Source organism: Acanthopagrus latus, chromosome 24, assembly GCF_904848185.1.
Source record: "Acanthopagrus latus isolate v.2019 chromosome 24, fAcaLat1.1, whole genome shotgun sequence".
NCBI classification, from domain to species: domain Eukaryota; kingdom Metazoa; phylum Chordata; class Actinopteri; order Spariformes; family Sparidae; genus Acanthopagrus; species Acanthopagrus latus.
In genome coordinates, this window is record NC_051062.1 from 14,256,072 (window position 1) to 14,275,901 (window position 19,830).

At 42.2% G+C, this 19,830-nt stretch overlaps 2 protein-coding genes across 2 annotated transcripts in view; one reads left to right on the forward strand and one right to left on the reverse strand.

Annotated features, from left to right (window-relative positions):
• The window catches only part of LOC119015196 (NACHT, LRR and PYD domains-containing protein 12-like), a 208,229-nt gene that overhangs the window by 85,433 nt on the left and 102,966 nt on the right, over positions 1–19,830 (forward strand). The window lies entirely within an intron of this gene.
• LOC119015208 (NLR family CARD domain-containing protein 3-like) lies at positions 948–18,413 on the reverse strand. The gene is made up of 12 exons (XM_037091005.1): positions 17,696–18,413; positions 17,146–17,274; positions 16,596–16,724; positions 14,182–14,260; positions 13,814–14,042; positions 11,858–13,637; positions 11,595–11,768; positions 10,862–11,035; positions 10,219–10,392; positions 2,351–2,397; positions 1,937–2,224; positions 948–1,834 (listed from the first exon to the last, which is right to left on the reverse strand). Exons 1-12 carry the CDS (start codon positions 17,893–17,895, stop codon positions 1,587–1,589), a joined length of 3,651 nt encoding a protein of 1,216 aa, XP_036946900.1. The 5' UTR covers positions 17,896–18,413; the 3' UTR covers positions 948–1,586.

Consider the following 19,830-nt stretch of genomic DNA (forward strand, 5'->3'; position numbering starts at 1 on the left):
GGCAAAATGTTCAATATTTATATTTATCAACAAAAACATTAAAATAATTTTAAAAAATGAAACACTCAAAATTGAGGAAAAATAAACTGGAAATAGAACATTTCTTATTGACACATGAACTTCCTTCAGCACGCTGCACACACACACTTGTCCTCCATCTTTAACCCTCCAACACATGCATGGTGGAACCAGCGTCCACAGGCCTCACAGCATATCTGTAGTGCACAAACATTTTAACACTGCATGAAATATTTAAAGAAAACTTGGAAAATAGATACAAACACAGGACCAACCACATTCTTTACATAAAGCAGAATAACCCGTGTCAGCTCTGCCTCTTCACTGTCATCTGCATTTTCCTCCCCACAGTTGAGGCAAAGGTTTGTCAGATCGATTTATTGACTTAAACATCATACAAGCTTCACATTTTATTTGTTACAAGATGTCAAATGCTGATAGAGGAGCACAAGAAAATACTCTGACCAGTTCCTCAGCCCAGCGCTCCGATACTTGTTCCCACGTCTCATCTGGTCCTTTAATGAAGGAGGTTCAGGAGAAGTTACAAGGTGGGAGCTGGATTCCAGACACCGCCGTGGCTCCATCACAGTAACTGGCAGAATAAATGAATACGTCGGAATAACTGAGCAGGAAGGTGGAACCACTTTAGAACCAGCTGATTTAAAACTTTGTCAGATACTCACACTTCCATAAAAGTTTACTTGCTGATGGTTCATTCTCCCATAATCCCCTGCTTCCATCCCAGGTCCTTCTGGAGGAGGCAGAGGTCGAACCTGTAACCTGAGTTACTACAAACCAGGAACAGACACATCACACTACCAATCCCCCGAGAACTGGAAGATCTTCTCTGGACGCTTTTCATTCTGTACTGCAAACTTCACTGAGTTTTATAAGAGTCAAACCCAAAACTCAATCAAGACTCAAACCCATTAACCTTTTCTCACAGCTGTTTATTTTCACAGATGAGATTCAAATCCAACAAACGTCCTGAAAATACAGCCGGACTTCAACAGCCACAAAACACGGAGAGAAACACAATGATTGTCATTCAAATGTGTTTTCTTCTCATATAATAATCAGACAGAAATGAAGAGATGTTGTGCAGTTTATGACTCTGTCACTACGGACATAATTACATGTGTTAACCAACACCATCAAACTTTTAGTTTCATCATTACAAACACATGAAACAAGTCAGAGCGTTTCAGGTGGAGTGTCGAGTACATTTGATCAGATTTTACTGTCCATTTACAACTTTGTTCACAATGATTCTTTACAATTAAAGCTGCAGACGAGTCAATGTTTTCTGTTTCTTACATTTCACTGATAGTTGTGGATTTTATTGGAACAAGAGCCAGAATTCAAAACAACACATGACAGAAAGTACAAGTCAACGAAAGAAGTTTCAAATGTAAATGAAGAATCTTTTCAATCAGTTTGAATCATTTTGTACAAAGTTGATGATGAATTTATTACAAGAAGCTGAAAGATTGATGTGACTGTGATCCTGTACAGACTCAACTGTTCAGCACTGACAATGTTTCTGTGACAGGAGGAGACTCTGCACACTAAACACCACACAGACTCACTGAGGAACCAGGACTGGTCCACAAGAGTCCAAATCCAGGATAAAGAGGTTCAGTGAATGTGGTGTTGAAGGTGTGGAGGTGGATCAGTGAGTCAGAGGAGACTCTGTAGAAGGACAGAGTGCCAGCAGGACAGTCCACATACACTGCTACTCTACCAGAGGAGGAGGAGGAGGAGGAGGAGGAGGAGGAGGAGGAGGAGAGGAGGGAGGAGAGGAGGGAGGAGAGGAGGGAGGAGGAGGAGGAGGAGGAGGAGGAGGAGGAGGAGGAGGAGGAGGAGGAGGAGACTGTCTTTCTCTTATTGTGCCAGACAGAGTAACAACCACCATCACAGTCCAGACTCCAGGACTGATTATTCAGTCCAAACCAACAGTCTTTACTGTCTCCTTTCCTTCTGATTCTTCTGTAACTCACTGATATAGAAACATTTCCTCTCCATTCGACCTCCCAGTAACAGCGACCAGTCAAACCAGTTCTACACAGCAGCTGAGGACAGTCAAACCTCTCTGGATGATCAAGATATGACTGAACCTCCTCCACATGTGTCATCTTCCTGTTGTTGTCAGACAGTTTGATGTTTCTGCTGACTGTGTTTGTGTCGACTGTGAGCTCACAGGAATCTGATGGAGAGAAAAAGACACAACACAGCTGCAGTTATTAATGTGTCATCAGTGTGATGATGACATCACAGATGTGAATGAGTGATGTCACAGTGTTTTGATGAATGACAGTAAAAAGACACTCACACTTCCTCAGACCTGGTGTCAACCATCGGACTCCAGCAGGCTCCACCCTGAAAGGAGGAGGGGGGTCAGAGCAGCACATCCTCTTTCAGCATGCAAACATGGACATGACATGACTCTCATACACAGAAACACAATCTGTCCATCAGGCTGCTTCTCCCTGTTCTCCCTGAACCTCTTCACCTCTGCCACTCTCCTCACACACTGAGAGTGAGCCACAGGATGTTGGTGTGTGTGAAAGAGGACGACAACATCTGAGAACACACACAAACCTCTTGTTGGATTCATCACTTCCTCTTTATTTTATTGGATGTTGTTGCTGTTTCCTGTGGGCGACCTGACGTTTGCTGTTTGATCCAATGTCAACTTGTGCTCATGTTTCTATATTATAGGACTTTTGGATTTGGACGTCAGAACTTTTGAGGTCCGATTCCTGTTTGGAGCTTGGAGGGCTTTTCTGAATCTCAGCTGCACAGTCTGCTTTTTGTTCTTGCTGTGTTTCTGCTGCTTTGTTTTACTGTGCAAAGACACAAATACAATTTATACGTAATAAATCAATCAGAAAACATTGGACGTTGGTTCCCGACCTCTGACACAAAACCAAGTGACAGAGACTCCCAGACTGTTTCCCTCCAGAACCTCACAAGTGTCACTGAAGCTGTTTGTGATAGAAACAGTTTCATGGTTTCATGTGTTGACATGTTCATGTGACTATAGTTTGGTGCTGGATTGATATCTGATGTATATTACAGCAGTAATAGTTACTGTGAGGAGAACTTCATGTCATGTTTGAGGCCATTTAAATTCTATATCAGAATATTTTAGGGCTGCAACAAACCAATTAAAACAATTATGAAAAGGCTTCCGGTTATGGCGTTGAGGTGAACGGACGTGCTGAGCAAGCGCTCCCAGTCTGATGTGCTAAAACCCCTAGATTAGCGCTGTTTCAACCTTCTGAAATCTCAAATCTATGATGTCAGGGGATAAGACATGAAAGACCAAGGGCAGACCAACCCAGAACCAAGAAAAAAGTGAGGAAAACATGACGGGAAAAGACAGTGGAGATGTGACGGATAAACTCGAGGCTATGGATAGCTTACAAGCTAGCATCGGGGCCATCCACGAAGAAATACTGGCTATTCGCTCAGACATGAAGGTGGAATCAAGCTGTTTCTGCGACAACCTCTCCAGAGATTTGAAAAGAGATTCGGCTAGTTTCAAAGAGGACGTCAATAGGAAACTGAATGAAATTGTGGCTGATTTGAAAGAAACCAGAGACAGGGCCGAGGAGGCAGTACAGCGTGTATCAGATATGGAGGAGTGGTCCGCCATGAGACTCAAAAGAAGAGGGGAGCTTATGCCCCCATCGGAAAACTTCTAAAGGAGAAGGGCCTTCGTTTCAGCTTCGTGTGTTTTTTGACGGTGGTCCAGTCATGTATAACAGCGCAGCAGAGGCCATGGAGGATCTGAGAAAGAGGGGGCTCACGCTGGACGATAACATCAGAGTCTGAGTTGACACCGACGGAGATGCTGAAGAAATTATCGTGGATGACGGTGGAGGCCAAATGACGGAACCTAGATACTCACGGCGAGAGGGCTCGAAAGAAACTTAGCGGATTTCGCTGTGACATCACGCACACAGTCTCCACACCAGAGTGAACACCACCCTGACAACTATTTGTCACCCCTGTGGTAAGACCTGCCAGCACAGTGACTTAAACTAACAGAAGAATAAAAACTGATCCTGCTCAAAATGAAGCTCTGTGCCTAACTTTCTTCTCACCACCCCGTCTTTTGTAATCTCTCATGTTTATCTGGGAGGAATGCCTTCGTTTACTGCTCACTGTTAATGGACAAAATATCAGACCTTTTGACTGGGAGCCTGTTTAAGCTATTCTGGGCGTGCACTGAATTGATTCTCATTTCTGAGCTATCCCAGTTGGTACTGGAGAACACCTTCATACACTGGAGGTTTCCCCCTCCAATCAGGACTCCTTTCTAAGAGGAAATCTTGTTATGGAAGCCGTATTTTCTTTCCTTTCCTTTGCATTTTCAAGTTACAAGTTCTCTGTTACTATATGTGTTTATGTTCAGATGTTAAGGTCACTGTGGGTGCACATAGTGGAGGGGACAGCTATGTTTAATGTTGAATGTCTCAGCAAGAATATAGAGTCATAACACTTAATGTTAATGGGCTGCAGAACCCAATTAGGAAAGGAAAACTCATAGCTAAGATGAAGAGGGAACAACAGCATGTTAGTTTTTCCAGGAAACTCATCTGGTAAAAACAGAACACAAGATATTAAAAAAAAAAAAAAAAAGGGTTTTAAAAATACATTCTTTTCTTCCTATGCAAGTGCACATGTGAGAGGATTCACGATACTTATTGCAAACAGACTCTCAGCTCTCCAAACAGATCGTGGACAAGGAGGGACGTTTCGTTTTGGTGAGGGGATTGTTAGACTCATAAGAAGTAACATTACTTCATGTTTACAGACCACCAAGACAAGACAGGATATTAATCAATAGAATATTTGATTTGATAGCTACAGAAGTCTCCGGTGTCTTGATCTGTGGGGGGACTGGAATGTACAGTTGCACCCCAGATTCTACAAACCTCCTAGGCTGTAACACTGGTGTTAGAGATGTATCAGATCATTCGGGAGTTTATATGAAAATACATTTGGACATGCCACATAAAAATACTATCTGGAGACTTAATACCTCTTTGCTAAATGATAATCAATTTGAGAACTTCATTAAAAAAGAAATTGGGGACTACACAGAATTTAACAGTAACACAGAGGTGTCAGCAAGTATTTTATGGGATGCTGCAAAAGCAGTATAACGCGGGAAAATTATAATGTGGACATCAAAGAAAAAAGCAAAACTTAAACGACTCAATGACTTGACTAATAAACTAGACTTAGAGCAGAAGCATATAGAGACTAACGATCCGGCCCTACTGGAACAAATATCTGTTGTAAAATCAGAACTAAATAAGAAACTCAGTGATCAGGTGGAACTCAAACTGAAATATATTAAACAAACTTACAATGAAAATGGGCCCTGAGCAAAAAAAAATATTGGCCTGAAAACTAAGAAAACAGCAGTCTGAAAGATCCATTTATTAATTAAAAGACCCTGTCACCAAGCAGATGTGTTTAAAACCAGAAGAAATACATAAATCATTTGAAATATATTACAGGGAATTTATACACTCAACCCAAATTAGCAGAACCAGCAACAGTAAAGTGTTTTTTAGATTCTCTAGACTTGCCATCTATTGACACAGAAGAAAACAAGCAGGTAACTGCAGATATTACAATAGCAGAGGTGGATAAGGCCATTTCCAAACTGAAAACCAACAAAGCAACTGGGGGGGATGGACTGCCCGCAGAATGGTATCAAACTTTTAGGGACCCCTTAAAAGACAAGACAGAGTGCAGCTCATACAGACCCATTTCTGTTCTGAACACCGACTATAAAACATTCACCTCAATTATAGTTAGCAGGCTAGAAAATATTAACCCTGACTTGACTGACATTTAAATTCTATATCAGAATATTTTGGGGCTGCGACAAACCAATTAAAACAATTATGAAAATAGTTTCTGACCAGTTTGATGGTGGATTAGCTGGTTTATGTTACAATGCAGGCGCTGTGGCACAGAGCGAGCTGCTTCACTTCATAGTCAAAGACAAAGAGAGGAAGATACGCCAGGAAAACACATTTAGTGCAACAGGTCTGGTTTCCTATGGTGGGAGCAGTGAGCCAGCCAATGGCGCCTCGTGTAGCTCAGGTGATGAAACAGGAAGCTGTTCAGAGTTGCGCTGTTTCTTCTGAATCAGCTCTGTTATGCATCTGCAACATATCGGAGGCCACGGAGGCAACAGAAACTACCAACGTTACAGAAGAGGAAAGTGTTCAAGCCAAGTCGTCAAAAGTTTGGCAGCACTTTATATTAAAGAGTTGAAAGAAAACAGCTCCAAGATGTGCAGAGCTGATCTCACATGGCCCGGTAGCACCACATCACTGAGACCTGAAGAGAAAGCAGGTCGGAGCCAATACGGGTGAAGGAGACTCGGCACGGTGACTTAGTAAAGGTTTGAAACCCAGAACCTGTCTCCACTGATCCGTAGTGTCTGTCCCTTCAGTCACTTATTGTTCAGTGTGTTAATGAGCAGCAGGATTTGTTTGTTGGCTGACTGACAAAAGTTTGGACAGGATGAACTTTTGGACCTGATCCACTTCATCCATTAGTAAACCTGATGTTCCTGCAAACACAAGATTAGGGCCCGGCTACATTACAGGTTTCAATTTAACAACCAACGTTTAAGACAGAAACAGCTTCCGTCTGTGCTCTCAGGTCTGTGATGGATCAGTGTCGCCCCCTGGTGGGTAATTAGCTGAAGTACGGTCAGAGACACTGGAGGACATCAGAGGAGGTTTTAGAATATTTCATGTCGTAGTCAGAGATCGTCTGAAGTGAAGTCTTTATTTCTTCACATAGAAACTTGACCACATCTGTTCTGTTAAAATATATATTACATGTCCTGTTTATTCTCACTGCATGGCTCAGGCTGCATTCACAATGTACATTTATCTTTTTATTTACTTTTCTAAATTCAAAATGTCTTTATTGGCACGATGTCACACAAACATGTGGCCAAAGCAAGAAAAGAAGAAGAACACTGTAGTGTAAAGACTAGTACAGTAGATGAAAACACAACATAGATATAAGTGTAACCAAAGCTGACAATAACAGCACAACACTAAATAATAAGTGTCATCACATATAACATGAACAACTGTCAGCTGACTGTCACTCACTGTCCCTCAGTTTGTGGCAGCAGAACATAGACTGCTGCTGGATCACAGCTCTTTGGGTTCTCCACTAGTAGGACTGTTCATGTTTCTTCATCTACTGGCTCAACAAACCCTCTGTAATCTATTATATGTTTAACATGTAATCTATTACATGTTGAACATGTAATCTATTACATGTTTAACATGTGTTTCTCTAATATGTTTCTACTGTTCACATGTTGTGAGGAAGTGCTGCTCTGTTGTTGTTGTGTTTTATTGTACAGGCCTGATCTGTATTTGCTCTTTACATCAGCAGATATGAACTAAAACAACAAGGCGTGTACTGAGTTCACTGAGCTTCATGTGAATTGTGCGACTATGCAAACTGATATTATATAATATTGTGTCTGTCACTTGACAAAGAAACAAGTCAACATGGTGACTACGTTGTGAGGAAGGACGCTCCATGACACCACAGCCAGCAGCTGTTCTGACTGATGGTTTCCTCAGTTTGCTGCTAACACACATGAGGCCACTATCAATGGTGGAGGATGAAGGAGTGCTGTGTGCACTTTAGAAAACAAACTAGATTTTACTTTTGCATTCTTCATGTAACAAACATTTTAGAAGTGTGAATCTTCAGCGGCCTCATGATTCAACGACGATTCAGCTGTCAATAATTCTCGATGCATCTCAGTGTTCGTCATCCTCAGTGATATATATCACTGCACACGGCTACTGTTCATCATTTACATTCCCCTTTTATTCTGAAAGTCCTTCCAATAATCAGACTACAGCAGTCTACAAAATAAAAGCTGCATCTTTTCAGTCATCAAACAAAACCTGTTTCCATCTGCAGCATCTTTCACGTTTGTCTACAATAATCTAGTTTTCACATGGCAGCTTTAAGATCCAACATTTACTGACTCTGCTGCTCACACCTCTCTCAGAGTTGGACAGCAGAGTTGACAGCAGCTCCTCAGATCTCGACTGATTAGCTGCTGTAACAGTTATTATTCATGGCTGCAGACGTTCAGGAGAAAATGACCAATGTGATCAGTGATTGTTGTGAGGCAGAAGTCTCGTCCAGTTTGTGCTTCACAGCAAGTTCATAAAATCTGAAATGTGTCCCGATCCAGTCGTTTTAAAAAAATATTTTTTTAATCTCTCTCCGATGATCTCTGCCTCCCTCCAACATCCTCCTACATCAGTAACTTCAGTCAGAAGTCCTCCCACAGTTCAAAGCGTGGGACCAACGTCATGATGAAACTTTATCTTCCAGCAGAGGCCGAACAATCAACGATCAACATGAGCTGCAGACTCTTGATGATGCTCTGTCTCTGCATCCTGATGCATCTTATAATCGAGACATTTCATCACCTCTAATACATTTATGTTGCTTTTACAATGTGAAGTTGTTTGAAAGTGAACTGAACAACTGACTAAAGAGGAAAATGACAAATGTTTTATTCTTTTAATAAAATGCTGGAAATGTAAAAAAAAACAAAACACATCAGCTTTTGTGTTTTTATGTGATTAATGGGTGATGAAAATAGTTGTTGGTTGCAGCACTATAACTTGTGACAACAATGCGAGTCACATTCAAGGTTAGAATGGCAAGTGTACGGAGCAACTCGGTCATTTTACTTAAAGTCATCGTAGTAACGAAGATAAATTGGCAACGAAAACAATCAGGAGCTCCCAGACCAAATTTAAACATCAAACAAGTTTCTACCAAGGGGGGAAATCGTATAGCGAGGCCCATATTGTTTGTGCAATGTTGAGCAATTTCAATGCATTACCTCTTTGGAATTTGTATTTGGAATTTAAAAAATACTACTTTAAAGAACTATAAATAAATACATATTTTTTGACTAATATGTAGTCCCCTTTGTAATTTATGGTAAAGCAAGCGTATCCGTCCATGTTCACAGATTCTCTCTGTGGCTCTTCATTTGTAGAGCCAAGATCAGTTTATTTGCTGAACACTCCTGGGTGTAACTTTTCCCTGTAGCTGTTCCATTTGGTATTGCTATGTAAGTTGAGAAGAAAATAAAAATATATGGCAATTGACTCAGCATTCATAACTTGAGACTTTACTTAAATGACTCGAAAGTCTCTGCTTTTCTTTCTTTCTTTTTTTGCGCATATTGAGCCCTCTGCCACTATATGACACGATGCATGCAGTGATTTTGGCCGTCGTCTTGGTTAAAACATGTGTGTGTTTCAGATACAGCGTCTTCAGCGCGCACAAAGCCATTATTCTAAATGTGGGAGCGCATTATGCGCGCTCACAAACCAACACGACTCCGTACCGGCACACATTCGGTGCGACACGCTTGTTTTTTCGTGCACGTCTGCGGCGGACCTGCTTCTCCCTCAGGTGTTGTGTCTGTGTCTCTCCTGCTGTTTCCCACAGAGCTCTGCCCCGTTTGAAAGGAGAAGGGGCTGTACGTGTAAAGACGTCGCCTCCGAGATGTAGAATGTGTTTTATAGAAGAGAAACACACATTTCAGGACAGAACAGACATGTCCTGTGATTTTCAGCCTCCTTTTACAGAGGCGGGGGGGCAATACCTGAGAGTAATATTCTCAGCTGTCAGGATGTGCAGGATGGTACAGTTCCAGGGCTGATATTAATCTAGTCTTATTCTTGTGTTCATGGGTTTGAAAAAAATATACAAAATTGATCAACTATGCAATTACATCATAGTACTGACGAACCACCCTCTTCTGTTTACTGCGTCTACAGATATGAAGAATACAGTCATACAAACTTCTTGTGACTTGTTTGACCAATGACTTGACTTGCTTAATTTTGATCACAGTAACTTGGGACTTGCTTGAGACTTGAAGGTTAAGACTTGAGACTTGCTTGAGACTTGCACGTATGTGACTTACTCCCATCATCTATTGGCTTGCTGGCAAGCTATGCTGCCTTTTCTCCTGACCTGAACTGAACAACCGGAGGTGGAGTAAACAAAGCAGACCTCCTGACACTGAACCATCTACAATCCAGATACTGAGTCTCACATCTGTGGCTGCAGCAAAACTCATCATACCTGAGAGTGTCCAGTCTCCAGCCTGGATCCTCCAGTCGAGCAGACAGCTGCTTCACTCCTGAGTCTCCTGGATGATTGTAGCTCAGGTCCAGCTCTCTCAGATGGGAGGGGTTGGAGTCCAGAGCTGAGGCCAGAGAAGTACAGCCTTCCTCTGTGATCAGACAGCCTGACAGCCTGCAGACACACAAAACAACACACATCACACATCAGCTGACGGTCCTGATGATTCAGTACACAAGAGTGTAACTGATCTGATGGAAATGCCATACGTTTTCCTAATATCTGGTCATGAATCAACATATTGTACAGATAAAATGATGAACTGATGATGGCATCAGATGCAAAGTCAGAGGATCACCAAAGTAACTACAGTTCATCCTGAGGGGAGCATGAATGTCTGAACCAAAACTCATAATAATTCATACAGTGGTTGTTCAGATTAGTTAATAGGCACCAAAGTGCAGAATAGACTGACAGACCCACATTTTATGCAAAATGCATTCATGCTTCCATCAGGATAAAATGTAATTATTTTCGTTATCCTTTGACATGTGATTTATTCCCCCCCCCCCCCCGTCTGGGTTTAGACCTGCTCCAATAGTACAGTAACATGAAATAATGAAATAAAATGATGAATCCTGACCTGAGAGTTTCAAGGACACAGTGTGGACTCTTCAGTTCAGAAGAAAGTCGCTTCACTCCTGAATCATGCAGGTTGTTGTTACTCAGGTCCAGCTCTCTCAGATGGGAGGGGTTGGAGTCCAGAGCTGAGGCCAGAGAAGTACAGCCTTCCTCTGTGATCAGACAGCCTGACAGCCTGCAGACACACAAAACAACACACATCACACATCAGCTGAGGGTCCTGATGACTAAGTGCACATCTGTGTTCAAGGTTTAAACGTTTATTATATTCATCATCTTATCTTTCACTAATTAATTAATCAGCACTAAACACAGAGTATAACTGAAGCTGGAGTAAATGCCATTAGTTTTGCAAATATTTGTTCATGAACCAACATATTGTACAGATTAAAATAATGACCTGATGATGGAGCTAGAAGAAAAGTCAGAGGATCACAAAAGTATTTACAGTTCATCCTGAGGGGAGCATGAATGTCTGAACCAAACCTCATGACAATCCATCCAGTGGTTGTTGAGATTAGTAAATCGGGACCAAAGTGCATAATAGACTGACGGACCCACATTTTATATAAAATGCATTCATGCTTCCATCAGGATGAGATGTAATTATTTTGGTGATCTTCTGATATATGAGATATATTTTATATTTTCAATTATTTTTTTACCCTGTCTGGTTTAGATCCGCTCCAATTGTACAGTTAGATGAAATAATGAAATAAATAATGAACACTGACCTGAGAGTTTCAAGGACACAGTGTGGACTCTTCAGTTCAGCAGACAGTCGCTTCACTCCTGAATCCTGCAGGTTGTTGTTACTCAGGTCCAGCTCTCTCAGACTAGAGGACTGGGAGCTGAGAACTGAGGACAGAACTTCACAGCTTCTCTCTGAGAGGTTACAGCCACTCAGTCTGGATAAAGAATAATTAAGAAAATTATTTCTATTTGGGTCAAAAAGAGCACATTTACTGCATTCTGAAAAAAACTTCTCCACACTTACAGAGCTTTGTTGGTGGCTTTGACCACTGGCAGCAGCCTCAGAAGAGCCTCCTCTGAAGCAGAGTATTTCTTCAGGTCAAACATGTCCACGTCATCTTCTGATGACAGTAAGATGAAGACCAGAGCTGACCACTGAGCAGGAGACAGTTTATCTGTGGAGAGACGTCCTGAGCTCAGGTACTGTTGGATCTCCTCCACTAGAGAACGATCGTTCAGTTCATTCAGACAGTGGAACAGATTGATGCTTCTCTCTGGAGACAGATTCTCACTGATCTTCTTCTTCATGTACTCGACTGTTTCCTGATTGGTCTGTGAGCAACTTCCTGTCCGTGTCTGCAGACCTCGCAGGAGAGTCTGATTGGTCTGCAGTGAAAGACCCAGGAGGAAACGAAGGAACAAGTCCAGGTGTCCATTTGGACTCTGTAAGGCCTCGTCCACAGCACTCTGGTAGAGATGTTTCTCTGCAGATCGACGGTCTTTTGTTTGTTTGTTTGTTGCCAGCAGATTGACTCCAGAGTTGATGAACATCAGATGGACATGAAGAGCAGCCAGAAACTCCTGAACACTCAGATGGATGAAGCAGAACACCTTGTCCTGGTACAGTCCTCTCTCCTCTTTAAAGATCTGTGTGAACACTCCTGAGTACACTGAGGCTGCTCTGATATTGATGCCACACTCTGTCAGGTCTGATTCATAGAAGATCAGGTTTCCTTTCTGCAGCTGATCAAAAGCCAGTTTTCCCAGAGACTCAATCATCTTCCTGCTCTCTGGAGTCCAGTGTGGATCTGTCTCAGCTCCTCCATCATACTTGACCTTCTTCACTTTTGCCTGAACCACCAGGAAGTGGATGTACATCTCAGTCAGGGTCTTGGGCAGCTCTCCTCCCTCTCTGGTCTTCAACACATCCTCCAGAACTGTAGCAGTGATCCAGCAGAAGACTGGGATGTGGCACATGATGTGGAGGCTTCGTGATGTCTTGATGTGGGAGATGATTCTGCTGGCCTGCTCCTCGTCTCTGAATCTCTTCCTGAAGTACTCCTCCTTCTGTGGGTCAGTGAACCCTCTGACCTCTGTCACCATGTCAACACACCCAGGAGGGATCTGATTGGCTGCTGCAGGTCGTGTGGTTATCCAGAGGCGAGCAGAGGGAAGCAGATTTCCCCTGATGAGGTTTGTCAGCAGCACATTCACTGAGGCTGATTTTGTGGCATCAGAGAGGATTTTAGTGTTGTGGAAGTCCAGAGGAAGTCGACACTCATCCAGACCGTCAAAGATGAACACAACCTGGAACTCTTCAAAGCTGCAGATTTCTTTGGTTTCAGTGAAGAAGTGATGAACAAGTTCCACCAAGCTGAACTTTTTCTCTCTCAGCACATTCAGCTCTCTGAAAGTGAATGGAAATGTGAACTGTATGTCCTGGTTGTCTTTGTCTTCAGCCCAGTCCAGAGTGAACTTCTGTGTTAAGACTGTTTTCCCGATGCCAGCCACTCCCTTTGTCATCACTGTTCTGATTGGTTCGTCTCTTCCAGGTGAGGCTTTAAAGATGTCTTCTTGTCTGACTGTTGTTTCTGGTCTGTGTGGTTTCCTGGATGCTGTTTCAATCTGTCTGACCTCATGTTCATCATTGACCTCTGCAGTCCCTCCCTCTGTGATGTAGAGCTCTGTGTAGATCTGATTCAGAAGGGTTGGGTTTCCTGCTTTAGCGATCCCCTCAAACACACACTGGAACTTCTTCTGAAGGTTAGATTTGAGTTTACGCTGACAAACTGCAGAATGACTTTCTAAATAAACACACAACAGACAAGATCATTAAGTTACTTATGAAGAAAATATGACAAGTTCCTTCCTCTAAAGTAGCACATGTAAACAGATTTTCCATGTTTTTCCTCAATCTGTTGAGACATTACAAATTGTCTCATTGATCCATCATGTTAAATCTTTACAGAAATCCTCTTACTGCTCTGCAGACAGTCAGCCAGCTCCTCCTGCTTCATTCTCCTCAGGAAGTGAAGTATGATCTTCAGAAATGCCTCTCTGCTGCTCCTCCTCTGCTCTTCATCCTCACCATCCAACACCTCCTCATCCTCCCTCTGACTCTCTGAGCATTCTGGGTAATCTGAACTCAGAACCTTCTGGACCTTCTTCAGCTCGTTCTTCACAAAAGTGACAATGTTCTCCTCCAGCAGCTGAAACAGAATATTATGTGAATGACAACATTTAACATCAGATCCATGTTGGACAGATTCACCACTGGTCTGTAAAGTGCAGCATGGAGATTATTGTGAACAGACTGGATGTAAAAGTAGTTGTTGTTCATGTACAGACCATAAATATGGAGTCCAGGTGTGTCTGATGCTGCTGGACAGACGGACCTCTGGGAACCTCTGAGCTCTCCTGGTCGACTCTGTGGAGGAATCATGAAGAATCAGTCACATTGTGTCTGTCCACTCAGAGACAAACACAAGCTGAAGGTCCTTTGAGTTCAAGTGTTGATGACATCATTGAATCAGATGTTTCCTCTGACATCACAGTGTTGGTCGCACTGCTGATCCCACTGTGAATCAACAGTCAGTCAGTTTACTGGGTTGGTTCAGCAGCTTGTCTGGTTTAGTCCCTCCAGCTCTTACTGACCCGTTTAATACTGTGGACAGCAACACACAGCTAACACAAGCTATCTGGATGCTAACACAAGCTATCTGGATGCTAACGCAAGCTAGCTGGATGCTAACACAAGCTAGCTGGATGCTAACTGTCCAGTGCAAATTTGTCTGATTTGTGTGAGTCTATAGTTAATTATCGACTTTTTCTTTCTTGCTTTTGGCTGATTATCACCACAACGACTAGCAAATGGGGATTTTTGGGTCTATGGCTCGGGGGGTGGACACTGGCTGAAAAGGGAGCCGAGGCAAAGGCCGGAGCAGGTCAGCAGGGCAACAAGATGGCACAAAGGACTGAAGCCCTCAGGAGGTCAGGTTGGAGACTGCACCACAGACCAGTGGCTGCAGAACAGAGCAAGAGACTGAAGACAGTTCACCAGGACTGAGGCTTGATGCTGTGAAGCAGCAGGACTGGAGGTGGCAGCTGGAGGTCTGACTGTAGTTCAGCTAAGGCTGAAAACTGGAGGTCTGTCTGAACATCAGCAGGGACGGATGACAGAGGACCAGGATCAGGAGTTTAAAACATCCTGGATATATATTTAGTTTATTCTATTTTGTTTTATTTTTTATTTTAGTCAACTCCTACCTCACACTGCTACTTGTTGCAACACTGATTATTTCCTCTGCTGCCGTGCCAAATTTAATTTCTCCCACGGGGGATCAATAAAGTTGTGATATAAAATATGTTCTGTATAAAAAAGGCACCTTTTTATCTATCTGCAAAAAATGAATTTAATGAAAGTTATGTTTTTCTTTTTTTTAAGTGGTTAGTGGTTTAAGTTTAAAGGTGCACTGTTTACAATGGCAGAGCATTTTTGTTTACAGTAGAAACATTAGAACAAAAGCAACATTTTTAATAGTTTCTTTGTCATTTATAGTTTGTTTCTGAGAAGGAAAAAAGAAATCAATCAAAATCGAGTTTTGTGTGAAGAAATCGGAGATTCAATTGTTGGGCCAAATCACTGAGCTTCAGGATAGAACTACAAAATTAAACTGGAAATTAATCAAACAAAACATCCCGTGAAACAAAACATTCTCTACTTTAAAATAATGGCGTTTATTTTTATTGAATGGCTGCAGTTATATTGTTCGTTAAACATGAACCATCCTTGTGAGACGTCTTGATAAACTTTATGCCCTCACACTCCTCGCTGACTTCTTCTCCTCACTGGCTCGCTGCTCCGTGTCCTTGTGAAAGAGATATTTGTTTGTTCTTAGTTAATATTTTTGCTGATAACAAGCTTCACTCTCGGTTTGATTATTCTACATGTTTAGTTTATTTGGAATTTGACAGCATTTTATTTTACTAGTTATCTGTTTAGTTTAATTATTTCCTTTTTTAGCAGGTTTCGTTTTGTCTTCTTAGTATTTTGTTTAGTTTAGTTTTGGGTAACACTGTGGGCACCCTGGGTTATAAAGGTAGAAGAGTAGCTGCAGGACCATGATGCACCTGGGTGGGCCTGTAGTTTCTTACCAGAGCAGGAGAGGCTGCAGGATTTGCAACAGGAAAAGGAACTTTGTTTGGATATTGAACTTGTGTTGCCTGCTACAATACTAGCCCACAGTGCAGCAGGAGCTTGATGACTCACAATTATCCTTTGTTAGCAGCTAGCATCTGTTAGCCTGAATAAAATCACTATGTTAAGAATGACGCTGAAACAATCAAGTTTAAACAACTTTCCCTGAATAATTAAATATGAATAAATATGAATCAGTCATATTTTCATGATTAACAGCTCATCTCTTCACAGTAGGAGGTTGCTGTCCTTTAAAATCAATCAAACATGAAGCTGAATGAATTCAGTCTGTGGATCATGAACTCATTTTGACAGATAACAAACATTACTGTCAGGATCATCAGACTAAAAACTCTTTGGAGGATCTCCACTTGTTTTGTGTAGCTCAGACTTCTGAAGATTCATATCATCCTCAGCTGAACTTCAAAAAGTATTTTTACACGAAACAACAACGGTGAATTTTGTCCTCCATCATCACTGAGAATATGAAGACCATCAGGACAACTGGTCAGACTGGATCTAATGAGGACAAACATCAACAGAGAGCAACAGGACAACAACTTACTGTCTGTCTGAGGAAGGTTCTTGTTTGAAATTCATGATATCATCCTTTGACTGGTCACTCTTAAAGGACACACAGCTGGGCTCAGGTCCAGGTCCAGGTCCTGGTCCAGGTCCAGTAGAGGCTGGTCTCCTGTTGGACAGAGAGGAAGACCACCAGAGATGATAATTCACTTTCTAGTCTTCAGAAACAGAAGCTGCTGGAGAAACTAGCAGCTGTCAACAAGAAAGAGATCAACACAGCAGAGTTTAATAAAACATGAAGCTGAATGATTTCAGTCTGAGGATCATGAGTTTGTTTAGACAGATAAACTTTACTGTTGGGAACATCAGACTAAAAACTCTTTGGAGGATCTCCACTTGTTTCGTGTAGCTCAGACTTCTGAAGCTTCATATTATCCTCAGCTGAACTTCAAAAAGTATTTTTACGCAGAATAAGGACAATGAATTTTGACCTCCATCATCACTGAGAACATGAAGACCATCAGGACAACTGGTCAGACTGGATCTAATGAGGACAAACATCAACAGAGAGCAACAGGACAACAACTTACTGTCTGTCTGAGGAAGGTTCTTGTTTGAAATTCATGATATCATCCTTTGACTGGTCACTCTTAAAGGACACACAGCTGGGCTCAGGTCCAGGTCCAGGTCCTGGTCCAGGTCCAGTAGAGGCTGGTCTCCTGTTGGACAGAGAGGAAGACCACCAGAGATGATAATTCACTTTCTAGTCTTCAGAAACAGAAGCTGCTGGAGAAACTAGCAGCTGTCAACAAGAAAGAGATCAACACAGCAGAGTTTAATAAAACATGAAGCTGAATGATTTCAGTCTGAGGATCATGAGTTTGTTTAGACAGATAAACTTTACTGTTGGGAACATCAGACTAAAAACTCTTTGGAGGATCTCCACTTGTTTCGTGTAGCTCAGACTTCTGAAGCTTCATATTATCCTCAGCTGAACTTCAAAAAGTATTTTTACGCAGAATAAGGACAATGAATTTTGACCTCCATCATCACTGAGAACATGAAGACCATCAGGACAACTGGTCAGACTGGATCTAATGAGGACAAACATCAACAGAGAGCAACAGGACAACAACTTACTGTCTGTCTGAGGAAGGTTCTTGTTTGAAATTCATGATATCATCCTTTGACTGGTCACTCTTGAAGGACACACAGCTGGGCTCAGGTCCTGGTCCTGGTCCAGTGGTTTTAGAGGGAGGGCCTCCCTCCTCTCTGTCCTCACACTGATTCATGCTGCTCATCTCACACACACTTTCATCTGGAGAGGAAACACAAATCATTCATCTGCACATCAACTGAAATCAGCCTTTCCATCATGTCTCCTGTCAGAACATCAGCTGCTCCTCTTCTGATTGGCTGCTTCATATCAGTGTCACATGAATGCTGCACTTCTACTGTCAGTCCTCTAGATGGCGTCATGGAGCATCAGACTGGAAGTTTAACCAGCAGACACGACTGACGTCACTGTTGTACAAACACCAGTAACAGTGGAGGAAAGTACATTTACTCCAGTACTATAAAGAACTACAGTTCTGAGGTACTTTAGTCACGTATTTCTACTTCATGCAGTTGATGATCAGGGCTCAGACTAAATGATGACGTCATAATAAATGTTGAGACACATTCATGTGTTTGGACTCATTTGAATTTACAGGATAACAAGTATCTGATGATTATGAACAAGAACCTGAACACCAACATATTATAAGTCACATCAGCTCCAGTCAGCAGCAGCAGGGAGAGGAGGAGGGAGGGAGAGCTCCCAGACTCCCTTGAGAAATCCCTCCATTTAGTGAGTTGTTAAGTTCAGAGAACCTTTATAAACGGTGTGAAACGCTGCCGATGACAAATTCTTAATGATTCGGGCCTTCTTGTAAATTCGGCCTACGTTACAGCCTCGTTTTAGGAGGCGCTGCAGCCCCTCAGCAACTACCGGTACTGTTCCCGCATCCAGGTGAACAGCTGCTCTGCAGCCGCGTTTAGTGCGTCAGACAGCGGGAGAGCGGCGGCTCGTCTCGGCCTCCTCCACAGGCTGATTCAGGCAGGAGAAGCTGCCTTCAGTCAGCAGTAAGTGGAGCTACACAGTGACAACCACTCTGTGTTCACACACTGACCAACTAACTTCACTTCTACTCTGATTTCATCGACTACCTGCTACACTCCACAAGTATCGACACAAAATGGCGGATATTCTTAACAGCAGCTGTTTCTCCTCCGTCGTCTCGAGTTTAAACTTAAACGAGTTCGTCGAGAAATAAACAACCGAGCTTCACTTTTTGTTCTGTTTCCGGTGTAACAATGAAAAGTAGAGCTTGTGTTAGCGAGTCCAACATGTCAGATTCATTACATTACCTTCAGCTGGAGGTTCAGACGGAGAAAACTATCTGCGACAAACCGGTAAGAGAAAGTGAAAGTAAACTGTGAGGAGGAAACATCCAGAGAGGCGTGTGACTGACAACGAGGTCACAATTACGTGAATTCTAACACGTTAACAACATGTAAACAACTTGTCAAGGGTGCGTGAAAAATTGACGCGAGTCCACTAATCAACTATTGTACAGTTTGCTTTAAATGTGGGAAGTACAAGTGCATTTACTCAGGAAATGTAGAGTATAATTAAAAGCAAACAATTATCCACAATGTGTGTCATTTAATCTATTTTTCTCATGTTATGCTTTTATCTATTTTATCTTTCTATCCTTCATACAGAACAAACTTGTCTGGCCATATGAGGACCTGGCAGCAAGTTAAAATTAAATACAAGAATATTTTGCAGGCTGCTAAGTGACTTTAAAGTAGATAACAGTGAACAAATGAGGTTAAAATATTAGGGGTCTGCTGACATGTTGAAAAAAGCCCATAGAACTGGCACAGGAGGTGATCCACCAAGCCAAGATACGACCCCAGCGGAGGAGCTGGCAGTCCATTTAAATAAAGGGAGGCCAGTGATGGAGGGGATCCAGGGAGGGACAGTAACAGACTCTGTCCCAGCCTCAGAAACTGTCCGCTTCTTACAAGATATACTGTAGTACTACTGCACATGGAACACCATCGAATAAATATATCATACTGTCTGACTTTGGATTTCCTTACAGTGTCTGGGCCACCAGAAGATGATCCGGTTAATACATTGTACTAAAATCACAGGCTTGGTATATCCTGTGAAATCTTAATTCAAGTTTCCTCCAGTACATGTGTGTATATGGCAGGGGAAA

Coding starts and splice junctions, on each gene's coding strand:
- LOC119015208 (XM_037091005.1), bottom strand. CDS start 17,895: ATGATTTGTGTTTCCTCTCCAGATGAAAGTGTGTGTGAGATGAGCAGC. Junction 17,275..17,695: donor GAACCTTCCTCAGACAGACA/GTAAGTTGTTGT, acceptor TCTGTCCAACAG/GAGACCAGCCTCTACTGGAC. Junction 2,225..2,350: donor GACACCAGGTCTGAGGAAGT/GTGAGTGTCTTT, acceptor TCTCTCCATCAG/ATTCCTGTGAGCTCACAGTC.